We start from the raw sequence: 12,115 nt of genomic DNA, 5'->3' as shown, positions 1-12,115 counted from the left end.
TCATATTGCTCCGTACGGTAGCAGATTAAGTACCGAGAAAATGGCACTGACTCTTCCTGACCCGCAAGAAAATGTTCCTCTCCTCGTGCTTTCCTGAAAGGAGCAGCTCGGTGCCGGGAACAAATCTGCCTCAACGCATTTTTCTAGCGGAGAGAAAGAAGGACTTAAAAAAAAAAAAGCCCCTTCCATCTTATCGGAGATTCGCTACTTTTGCTTCTTTAAGGTCTTCTCTTTGTTCACTGCTAAAAAGGAAAAACTTCTGGCTCCGGCGTGAGAAACCTCCGGACGTCACAGGAGAGGCTAGGCACGCACGAGCGGCGCAGTCGCGGTGGGCTTCGCGTCCCCTTCCCCGGAGCTGGGTTTCGCGCCGCTGCCCGCACCGCCGGCTCAGCCTCCGCCGCGAGGTGGCACCGACAGCCAGCGACGGCGCGCGGGCGCGACCTCAGCCCGGCGCAGCGCCTCCCTCCTGGCCCCGCCGAGCGCAGAGCGCGCACCACCGCCCCGGGCGCGCGGTCCGACAGCGCGCGCGGCTCCCGCGCTGCCCACCGAATTCCCGGGAAGGAGTGCGGGGGTCTGCGGCGCCGCCCGGGGGTTGTCACGTGGCCGAGACGAGGTGGAGCTCCGCTTCAAGGGCGGCTCTTCCCCTCCCCACCAACCTTTAGGCTTTGAGCCGGAGAAACACCCGCGAGCTTTCCTTCCCGCTCCGCTCCCTTCCACGACCGCCCTTCCCGCTTTAATCATCGGGCTAAAAGACGGATCCGGCAGAGAGGGTAAGTTCCAAGAGTACACCTTTGAAAGGACTGACTTTAGAGGAATCTGTCACCGATGGGGTGAAGGATGAGAGAGGAAGAAAGGGCACGCGAGTCCCGAAACGAGCTCTGGGGAGCGGCGGGGGCGCAGGCAGCCTTCGGTTCGGTCCCCGCGCGGGCGGGTCGCGAGGTGCTCCAAACCACCGGCCACCCAGGACCGCCTGCGGTGCGGGGCCGACGCCTCTCTACGGGGGTTCCCTACGGGGTCCGAGTCCCCCTCCTCTGGCTCTGGTGAGACGTCGTCCTCCCTCCTTCGCTACCTTTGGCATCTTTCCCGAGCCTCTGCGGCGCGGCCGCGCTGAGCTTTTGCGGAGGAACGCGCGGCTGGGACGGCAGGGGGAGGAGGGCTCACGGGTCGGCCTTCGCCCTGCGCTCCGCACTTGTGCGCGGGGAGCGGCCCGGGGCCCCCGTGGGCGCCCCGCGCGCGGGCTGCCTCGAGCCCTGCCCCCCGGTGCTGGCCTCTCCAGCCTGGCTCTGCGTCCCCAGGAGACATCGTACTGTCCCCTACTTCCGAGTTTCCATCGTCCACCTCTTCAGCTCCTTTACACCGGTGGTGGTGGAGCGCGGCTGGGTAGGAGATTGTGGATGGACTGGAGAGGGAAGTGGCCTAAGAGTGGCCCGGTGGTCTCCAGGTAGATTGGAGAGAGGCGAATGTTCTAAGGACTGATGCTGGGCCAGAGTCAACTAAGTTTGGGCTATGCTCGTTTGGTTCTGGTTGTTGTAGATGTTTTCTGCTTTGCCAGTCTCATCATCATGGGTAGAGACATCTGACAAATGGGTGGCAAATGTGTGTGTATGGGGGGGGCGGGGAGGGAGGGAGTGTTAGGAATGAGGACAGTTTGGGGCAATTCATCTAGTTACACGATATGAAAAGGGTGGGCGCATAAGCGTGCCGACAGGAATTTTGATTTAACACATCCCATTTCCTGAGTTTGGTAACTCAGGAAAAACCTAGGGGAGGGGAGGGGAGAGTGAGCAAGTGTGTCTTGACATTCCTTTTTTTTTTTTTTTAAAGAGTTCTCAGATTTGCCGTGCCCACCAGGACCCTATGGGAGAGCATAACTTGTCGGGTGGCACACAGGCGGGGGCCGGGGAGCACGGAGCTTGCCTGGCTCTGCCTGAAGGGGAGTCCCAGCAACAGCGGCTGTCAGTCCCTGGACTGCAGGCTGCTTCCCCGGTGAGAGCAGAAAGCTGTCGGCCGGGTTCCTCACCCATAACCAAAGACTGAGCGCTTTTCGGTGGGTGACTACTGCTTTATTAGTCTTTCCTTATTGTTTTAAGGCAGCTGTCAGTTGAGCAAGACCTCCTGGAAGGGAAAGGAACAGAGAATTATGTAACTCATGTGAATAAACTAGCAGTAACTTTGGGAGGATGCAGGTAGCAAGGCTGATTTCTTTTCCAAAAACAAGGGAGTTAAGTAGCCGGTTCTGAGTATATGACAAAATTTATCTGCAGCACGTTATGACCAGAGAGCTGTATTCTCAGGCAGTAACAGCTCTAAGAACAGCAGGCAGTAAAGGCCAGCGTTCAAATTGGAACGGAGAAGCAAATTTCCCTTTGGAAGGGGGCTAATTTGCCAACTGGATGTATGTAGTGTCTCTGTTTTGTCTCTAAAAGCACATGGCAGCTATAGTGAGAGGCAACAACCTTTCATTTTTGCAGTGCCTGTAGTTGCATACCTTACTTTAGAAATATATATTGGAACAGTGAATATCAAATCATTTTCCTTGTCAAAGATGATGTATGTAAATTCTTTCTCAATATTATTTTCTGACAATTATTCATCCTTGAGATTATACTAAGGTAGGCTGGAAATACACATTTTATCCAATGCAGAACTGTTTTACCCAACTGGAATGACATGCACTTAGCAAAGGAGTCTGATTTCAAATACATTAAAAAAATGTGAAGTTTGCATTTTCTGTATAGCTAAGTTAACTTCTACTTAGTAAGAAAACTGCTATTTCTCACAGGATATGTCTAGCAAATATAATTTCAAAGGGATCAGAGTAGAGTTTCGGTATATTTAACCTAAATTCATCTGCAAGAAAACTTTGTAGCCCATACATTGTAATAATTTAATAAGTGTTTGCGTTAAGTCCCATATGCAGTGAATTTTGTCAAAGTCAGTTGGTAGATATAAACTTTCTTTCTTCCTTTTCACTGCAAACACCTTGGTCTGTGCCTCCATTATCTCTCACCTGGATTATTCTACTAGCCTCTAAATGAATCTCCCTACTTCTCTCTCCTGTCTTAAGTCCTTGCAAACAACAGCTAGAGCAATAATTTTAAAACAAGTCATAGAAATTCATGCCTTTACCAAAGACTCTCCAGGGAGTCCTCGTCTTTCTCAGAGAAAAAGTCGAAGACTGTCCCACGGAGTAAGGCCCTGCAGCGTCTGTTTCTCCCCTGCTTACCCTCCCTGCTACTTCCCTATAGTCTCTCCCTCATTTATTTCGCTTCTCATCTGTTCAGCACACGAAGCACACTCCAGTTGTAAAGATTTCATATTTGCTATTTCCACAGGGGATGCATCCCTGCGGCATCTGCCTGGCTTCCTTCCTCACTGTCGGGTCTTAACTCACACGCCATCTTCTCCGGCAGTCAGAGGCCTTCCCGCCACCCCCCACCCAACAGTCCCAGGTCCCCTTCCTTGCTTTATTTTTCTCCATGGTACTTACTACCGTCTTGTGTCCTGTCTCTTTTACTGATTTCTTTTTTCTTGTCTGCTTCTGCACACAAGACTAGAAACTCAATGGAAACCTCACTGTTGTCTCCACTAAAACCCTGCCTGACACAAAATTGTGTTCAATAAATATTTATTGGATGAATGAATTCTCTTTCAGAAACAATTCCTTTTTTTTTTTTTTTTTTTGCACAGAGTGGAACATTCCCCTCCCCACACACCATGTACCTGACCTAGTAAAATGGCTCTTATAATTAACATCCATTTGGCATGTCAAAGGACTATGATAGTGTGGACAAGAATGTCCCCTGCCGCCTGCCGTATCAGTAAACAAAGGATGTTGTGGGCATCAAGCCATCAGCCCCTGCAGTCACCCTGGACGGTGTACCTGAGGGGATTCTGGATAGGAGAGAACAGGATACTGGCTCCAGATAATATTTCAGTGGAGCCCAGACTCTTGTATCTTCCCATACATAGAAAAGTGCTAAATTCATTAACTTGAGATGTCTGGTTTGCTTTAATTAACAGCAATCTTGTGAAGTTCCAGCTACCTGCCTTTTCTTGCAAAAACTCCTGTATATCCTGGCTGCGCCCTGACCTCTTCTGAGCCGTCCCTCAGAGCATCTGAGAGGCTGCCTCCCGGGCTTGAGTCCTCAGCGAGTCCGCCGAATAAAACATAACTCTCAGCTTTTAGATTGTGGATTTTTTTCAGTAGACAATAGAATTCAGCTATTGATGTTAATAGCAATCACACAAGAACCTATTATTCCATCTGTGCACCTACTGTGTCATCAACACACTTTTATTCTAAATCTAATATTCGCAAAGTAGTATGAAATATACGTAGTACCTACCTTCAAGAGGCAATATTACAGTTGTGAAGAGCCAATTAAGGATCTAAGGGACTAAATGGTGCTTTGAAAGATGGGTAGAATTTGGATGCGTGATGAGGTGTTGCAGAGGCGAAGATGCAGAAGCTAAAACGGGCCAGGGCACTTGGTGACTGTGAAGGGACCTGCCCACCTGGTACAAAACATGCCCCATGGGGTTGTTAGACCGGGAGTGTAAGGCAGAGTAGCGGTCCTCAAGTGTCAGGTCCAGGAGGCTCAGTGGTCCCTACCTTGTGTGTCTCACCTGGCACTGTGTGCAGAGGGGGAGCAGTGGGTAGGGCGTTAGAGGATGCATTTTCCTGTCATGCTAGTTCTACTAATGAAGAAAAACTCAGATACCTGTGCAGTGACGTTAACTATCTTGCCAGCAACCTGACTAGGACGTATGATGCGAAATTTTCTTGAATTTTTTAGTGCGAAATTTCCAAAGAATTTTTAGATTAGCGCTTGCTTGCTCCAGGTTTGTTCTCAGACACTGAGAGACACAGATATTCTCTCTCTTTGGTATTCTTGAGAGAAAAGTGTGTTACCAGGGAGGTTCAGGAGTCTTTCCAGGCTGTTGACAAGAAGAGGGGAGAACGTTTCTATAACGTTCACACTTGATACCTTTCCTAGTCCAGATGCTTTCATTCTCACTAAGTGGTAGCAACCTTTCTTTTTATTCTTCAGTTTTATAAGTTGTAGTTTTATAATAAAAACACCCCATATTCTAGAAAGCAAAAGTACCCATATTCTAGAAAGCAAAAGCAAAAAGGAAAGGTTCAATAGTGGCATCACTTAAAAGGCAAAAGCATATTTTGTTCATTAAAGTTCTTGTCTCCTTTTCAATGGAAGTAATTCTGCATGATTTTATTGTTCTCACAGAAGAAAGAAGTGCGATTCTGTTTCTTAACGCAAGCACAATGGCCTGTTAATTAACATAAGAAACCCCATCTCATATATTTACTTAATACCGTAAAGGAAATCAGAGATTTTTTTTTTAAAGGAGCTTTTAAGCTCTACAGGACTGTTGTCTGTGATTTGTTTTGTTGGTAAGAAAAGAGTATTCCTATCACAAAATGCTGTGAAAGATCAAAAGTACGACTAAAATTTAGATCCCTGCACTGTATCTGTATACAGTCTAGTGGGGAGGGAGGATATTTCCATGAAGAAAACCTTAGAAATCCTTTGAAAGCTTCTGACATGTTAATAATATTATAGAATCTTAAAGTCAGAAAGAGCTTCAGAGTTACCCAGTTGAATCTCCCACACAATGTGAGAACTTCCCCAAGCCTTTCGAGTAGTACTTACAAACTGTTGCTTGTGGAGAACTTGCTGGTTTACAGGCAGTTCATTCCATTTGATTAAACTTTTGTTCCTCATAATGACGTGAAATATTTTTAATATAATCCACTTCCCTTGGTCCTACTTCTAACTTGAGAAGACATAAGATTCTGAGCCACAAGCCAGGGACCACATGCTACCCATTCCAATGTGAGAAGATGTTTGTACCCTTCCTAGTGAGTCTTTTGTGGATTAAACGTCTTCTTTTCCATCAGCAGTCCTTCACAGGACAAAGTTTCTTGATGTTTCACTGTATCGATCATCTCCTTAAAGAGCAGTTCAGTGTTGGTGGGGCTACTACAACGTGATAAATTCTTTCTTTTTTATAGTAAGAGGAAGAATTAGGTAAATTTTTTTTTGTTTTCCTTTGTTGGTGTCATATCTTTTAATCTGTCCTTTTTTTTTTATACCTTCATATTCCTACAGTGTTTAGGAATGTGCTGATGGTCGTTTATGTAAGACTTTGGGCATGAGATTTATACACACCTTACTAATGTACAGACCACTGCATTTTGCTGAAACTCAATGTGAAAGCAACATCAAGTTAAAAGTATTACTGAAGTTGTTTTTTCAAATTGTTTGCACTGTTTCTACTATTTAAAAGAAGATGTATATATAGGATACATTTTGTTTATTTCAGTGTCTTCCCTTTAAACAGTACTATGAATCAGAATTCGTTTTGACTGCCGTCAATAGAATTAGTAATGCAATTGGTCATTTTCTCTTTACAGGTTGTTCAGTTCAAGGGAATGAAGAATTCAGAATAATTTTGAGAAATGGATTCCAATATGGAGAATAAAAATAAGTTGAGTCTTTGACCTGCTTTGAGGAAACATATTGTCCATTTGTCTAAAGTCATCTGTAATAGCCAAACCAGTCAAAATGAATTCAACGTTATTTTCCCAGGTAGAAAATCATTCAATCTATTATAATTTTTCAGAGAAGAATTCCCAGTTTTTGGCTTTCGAAAATGACGATTGTCATCTGCCCTTGGCCATGATATTCACGTTAGCTCTTGCCTATGGAGCTGTGATCATTCTTGGGGTCTCTGGAAACCTGGCCTTGATCATCATCATCTTGAAACAAAAGGAGTTGAGAAATGTCACCAACATCCTGATTGTGAACCTTTCCTTCTCAGACTTGCTTGTTGCTATCATGTGTCTCCCCTTCACGTTTGTCTACACGTTGATGGACCACTGGGTTTTTGGTGAGGCAATGTGCAAGTTGAACCCTTTCGTACAGTGTGTTTCCATCACTGTGTCTATCTTCTCTCTGGTCCTCATTGCCGTGGAACGGCATCAGCTGATCATCAATCCACGGGGCTGGAGACCAAGTAATAGACATGCTTACGTAGGCATTGCTGTCATCTGGGTCCTTGCTGTGGCTTCTTCTCTGCCCTTCCTGATCTACCAAGTATTGACGGATGAACCGTTCCAGAATGTGACCCTTGATGCGTTCAAGGACAAGTACGTCTGCTTTGATAAATTTCCATCAGACTCTCACCGGTTGTCTTACACCACTCTTCTCTTGGTGCTGCAGTATTTTGGCCCACTCTGTTTTATATTTATTTGCTACTTCAAGGTAAGAAAACTCCCACCCCCCCGCCACCATTTCCATTTTTACCTTCTTTCTCCAAGAGTCCTCATTCAATGAGTGATTCTATTTGAACTCTTTATTTTTTCCCTCCTGTAGATATATATACGCTTAAAAAGAAGAAACAACATGATGGACAAGATGAGAGACAGTAAGTACAGGTCCAGCGAAACCAAAAGAATCAACGTCATGCTGCTGTCCATCGTGGTGGCATTTGCGGTCTGCTGGCTGCCGCTCACCATCTTCAACACCGTGTTCGACTGGAATCATCAGATCATTGCTACGTGCAACCATAATCTGTTATTCCTGCTCTGCCACCTCACAGCCATGATCTCCACCTGTGTCAACCCCATATTTTATGGCTTCCTGAACAAAAACTTCCAGAGAGACCTGCAGTTCTTCTTTAACTTTTGTGATTTCCGGTCTCAGGATGACGACTACGAGACCATCGCCATGTCCACCATTCACACGGATGTTTCTAAGACGTCTCTGAAGCAACCAAGCCCAGTCATGCTTAAAAAGATCCACAGTGATGATAATGAAAAAATCTGAACCTGCCGTAGCATTTGGTCCCAGGTGACATCTGCTTAAAACCAAGCACAACCCGCAAAGACTTTAATTCCCTGTTCTCCCAAGGAATAGGGTTGAAATCATTGAAGAAAGATCAAGATTTTCTTGTCTTGCTTTTTACTGCTTTTGTAGTAGCTGTCATAATTATATTTGGAACAAAACGTGTGGGCTTTGGAATCTTCTGGTGATGGTTTTGACCAGACATCTTTGAAGTGCTTTTTTGTAAACTTATGCATAGAATAGAAAGGCTTTTATACTGTATTTATTAGAAGGAAATTTCTTTAAAGTATTACTGTTCACTGACTTCAGAAGCACTACACCTGATGCTCTCGCTTGATTGGGCCATCTTTGTTCGATGAGATCGTCAGTAGATTGGGCAGTCCTGTGTAAGGCTAGGCGTCAAGCTTCAGCCTGTTACAGAGGTGATGGCATGCAAAAGCAGCATTCAGGGTGTGAGCTAAAAGAGAGTCTGTGTCCTCTATGCCTAGTCTGAAGTCATTCAAAAATGATTTGCATTTTTTTGAAAGTTTAAGACAGGATTTCATTTGCTCCTAATTGATTATCACGTAAGATAAAAAATACATTTAAAAATACTTCTCAGCTGTGAATATCTTGGGGAATTGGGCCACCCACAAGGATTAAGTGGGACAGCAGTTCCCTAACTTTAAAACTATTTTGGTACCTGACAACCAAATGATTTCAGAGCAGTTCGTTTAACAAGTAAATTAGTATTGCTGCATATCGTTGGATTATATTTATTTGAATTGATGGTCAAGAGGCTTTCCATTCTTCACAGACTGTTCAGTGTTTGTCAAGCTTCCTAGCATAAATACACACGTAATTCAGAGGCATTTATTTCCAGCTTACAATATATATAACCACAAAGTGTATTTTCTATACATCAGTGCCTATATACTAACTCATTTTTAACTTTCAATGTCCATCTTTCAAAGGACACCAAGGTACAGTGTTGAAAGAATGCCCACCCTGGGTAGCAGGGGTAAATACAGGAAAACTGAGGACACCTCACGTAGCTCATCTTAACTTGTGTGAACTGTGTGCCTGTGGAATCTTACCAATCATGCACTATGTACTGAGGGGTTGTGTCAGGTTAATATACTTCATTTCATGTACCCTGTAATCATGATTGAGCCTCAGAATCATTGGGAGGGAAGATATTTTAAAGAACAAGACATATCTTTGATGTATTATACAGACATAGTATTAAATGTGTTTGATTTTAGAAGGGCAGGCATTTGCTTTATTAAAATTGTTTCTGCTTTTTCTGAATAGTCTCTTTTGTGACTCTCTTTAGCTTCTTCTTTTTTTTTTTCTTTTCCTTTTTTAGCCCCTTGTCTTCCCTCCCATGAAGTTCTGCAGCATCCTCTGTCTGCTTGCTGATGAAGCATTTTCTACCCTGTGGTATAACCCTTGATGGTCCAGCCTCTCTCCTTGGCTTCCTGAAGCTTCATGAAGGCAGAGACTGTTTTACATGATTCTGTGTCTCAGTGCATTTAGCAAAGTGCCAAGTACCTAGAAGGTTTTTTTTTTTTAATTTTTTAAACAATTGAATGAATAAATAATGACACAAATCCTTCCCTCTTATTATTGATCGTACTGACTTTACATTCTGAAATTTTCTTGGACTCCTCCTCCTAGGTTCATCTTTAGCAAGGAGGTGTTTTCTCTTCTATTATGTCACTTTCTAAACTAAGCAAAATGACATTTTAGATTTTAGAAACTTGCACGATTTGTCTTGTAAGACAAGTATTAGTCTTTTGCATTGAATGTTAATATGAGTTCAAATTATAGCCTAAGAATGACTTTTAGTTAACAAAGGAAAAAGAATTCTAAAACCAACCTTTAATGTGTATTGGAAAATATCATCATCTTTCCTTACCAAAACCTGGAATTTGAAACTACCTGGTGTTTTCTGCTTTGGGGGATGAATGGGAGATTTTGTCTTTCTCTACTTAGGTGCTATGGAAACAAAGTGCTGCTTGAGAACAGCCTGAAAATGCAGGTGCATTCTTGATAGCACATTTGCTGAGATACCATTTCTAAAATCTTCATTTAGCCATGTAGGCTGCTGATTCCTTAGCTTTTCATAAATAATGACCTGAATACCAAATTCTTCTCTTTTATCCAAAGACGTCGATGAACTAGTGGTAAAGTCTAGGGTCGACCACAGATCCACTGTGATTCAAGAAGAAATAAACATGCATGTTAAATACAAACAAACCAGGACTTCCCCAGTGGCGCAGTGGTTAAGAATCCACCTGCCAATGCAGGGAACACGGGTTCGATCCCTGGTCAGGGAAGATCCCACACGGCGCAGAGCAGCTAAGCTCCTGCACAACTACTGAGCCTGCGCTCTAGAGCCCGCGAGCCACAACTACTGCAATGAAAAGCCCACGCACTGCAAGGAAGAGTAGCCCCCGCTCACCGCAACTAGAGAAAGCCCACGCGCAGCAATGAAGACCCAACGCAGCCAAAAATAAAGAAATAAATAAATTATTTAAAAAATAAATAAATACAAACAAACCATTGGGTTTTCTTTAGAATAAAACTCAATTGTTGGCTTAGTACAAGAGCATAGTTATAATGTAGCTTATACAAATTTAGAAGAAGATAATAGCCAGCATTTTAAAACACTTACCTGTGCATGTACTATGTCAAGGGCTTAAGTACCTGGGAGGATGCATGACTGATGTGACCACATTACAGAAGTGACAACCGAAGCTCAAGTTGAAAAATTTGAGCCCCTCCCTGCGTAGCAGGTGCAGCAGGAACAAAACTAAGGTCTGGCCAGTGACACCAAGCCCATCAGTGTGCTGAACTTGTGATAGAGTTTTAGGAGATCATTTCTCTTTCTTTCCTTACAAGGGACATTATTAGGATGTAATACCATTCACCTTCATTCTGATTTCAGCTGCAGAAAAGACTGAAGTGGAAGAGTGGAGGGAAAATGGCCATGATGATTACAAGAATTCCCTTTTCAGATAATTCCACTTAAAATAGTATTTGATTATTCATACCACCTTTATTTCTTTCCTGTTAACTGGATATTCTCGTCCACAAATTTCCAAGGATATACACATGCACATTATACTATATCTTCAAAATTTGACAGCCAAGGAAATGTGTATTTTGACAAAGTATTCCTCCACAACAGTGAAAGTGGTGGAAAGAGGCCAAGTTAAGCTGAAGCTCCAGGGATAATGCTAGCCTTGTTCAGAGAGTTCCTGGGCACTACTAGGTCTTTCCTCACAGCTGGGATTGCTTTCTCAGCAATCAGGGATTCTTCTGGAATGTAGTTTCTCAGTGAGCATGAATTCTTTCATCGTCTCCCTCTTTTCTTTGTCTACTTATCCCTGTGGGCCATCAAACAACAATGTCAGACTTAAGAGTTGGAGCCTATGAGAAGGAGAGCATAGCTTTCTAGGGCAAATGAGTAAGATTTCTCAAATTTCTTTCATTTAATGATTCCTTTATTAATGTATTTGTGTGTGTGTACATGCAACACATTGTATGGATGTGAATACATATATATTTTTGTTGTTGTTGTTTGTTTGTTTGCGGTACGCGGGCCTCTCACTGTTGTGGCCTCTCCCGGTGCAGAGCCCAGGCTCCAGACGCACAGGCTCAGCGGCTATGGCTCAAGGGCCCAGCCGCTCCGCGGCATGTGGGATCTTCCCAGACCGGGGCACGAACTCGTGTCCCCTGCATCGGCAGGCGGACTCTCAACCACTGCGCCACCGGGGAAGCCCAAAATTCACTTTTTAGACGTGTTTTCAACTAACGCTGGCCCCAAATTGGAAAGACAAGCAGATACAGAGACTCACAACTTACTGGAGCAGAAGCTTCCAGGGGAATAAGTGCTGGGGCAGAAAACCTTGAACTCTGATACGTGAAGTGGCAGAGGCTTAGAGTGGACAAATGGGAGAGTTAAAAACTCCAAGGGAACCAGTCCTGGGTTGGGGGCAGAGCACACTTCGCGTTTTTTCCCTTCAGGACCGCATTTCCACCGTGAATATTGGAAAAAAATCCTCTTGTGCTTCTGGCAGGACGAGGGGAAAAGGAGCCATTTTAAAATATGCCAGAACATTCTGTGCTTCATAACAAGGCCTGCCCTTGAGGGGAATTATTTTATCAGAGCCTCACCTGCTGGATTTTTATCAGAGTCACTGGCCTGGGGGAAGGAAAACACCCGACTGCAGCTACCTCTAGCCTTCCATATTAGA

At 44.1% G+C, this 12,115-nt stretch overlaps 1 protein-coding gene across 2 annotated transcripts; it reads left to right on the top strand.

Moving 5' to 3' along the window:
- Window positions 1-550: 550 nt before the first annotated feature.
- NPY1R (neuropeptide Y receptor Y1) lies at window positions 551-9,399 on the top strand. 2 transcript variants are annotated; one of them, XM_027117256.1, is made up of 4 exons: window positions 551-770; window positions 1,825-2,047; window positions 6,440-7,289; window positions 7,401-9,399. In XM_027117256.1, exons 3-4 carry the CDS (start codon window positions 6,591-6,593, stop codon window positions 7,851-7,853), a joined length of 1,152 nt encoding a protein of 383 aa, XP_026973057.1. In that variant the 5' UTR covers window positions 551-770; window positions 1,825-2,047; window positions 6,440-6,590; the 3' UTR covers window positions 7,854-9,399. The 2 variants fall into 2 exon arrangements, with proteins under 2 accessions (XP_026973057.1, XP_026973058.1); XM_027117257.1 differs by lacking the exon at window positions 551-770 and having other exon boundaries at window positions 1,721-2,047.
- The last annotated feature ends 2,716 nt before the right edge of the window (window positions 9,400-12,115 follow it).

Source organism: Aethalodelphis obliquidens, unplaced genomic scaffold (genome assembly GCF_003676395.1).
Source record: "Aethalodelphis obliquidens isolate GAN/ISIS:26980383/991018 unplaced genomic scaffold, ASM367639v1 scaffold17, whole genome shotgun sequence".
NCBI classification, from domain to species: domain Eukaryota; kingdom Metazoa; phylum Chordata; class Mammalia; order Artiodactyla; family Delphinidae; genus Aethalodelphis; species Aethalodelphis obliquidens.
Note: the sequence above shows the minus strand (reverse complement) of the source record. Positions and strands in the feature narration are given on the sequence as shown.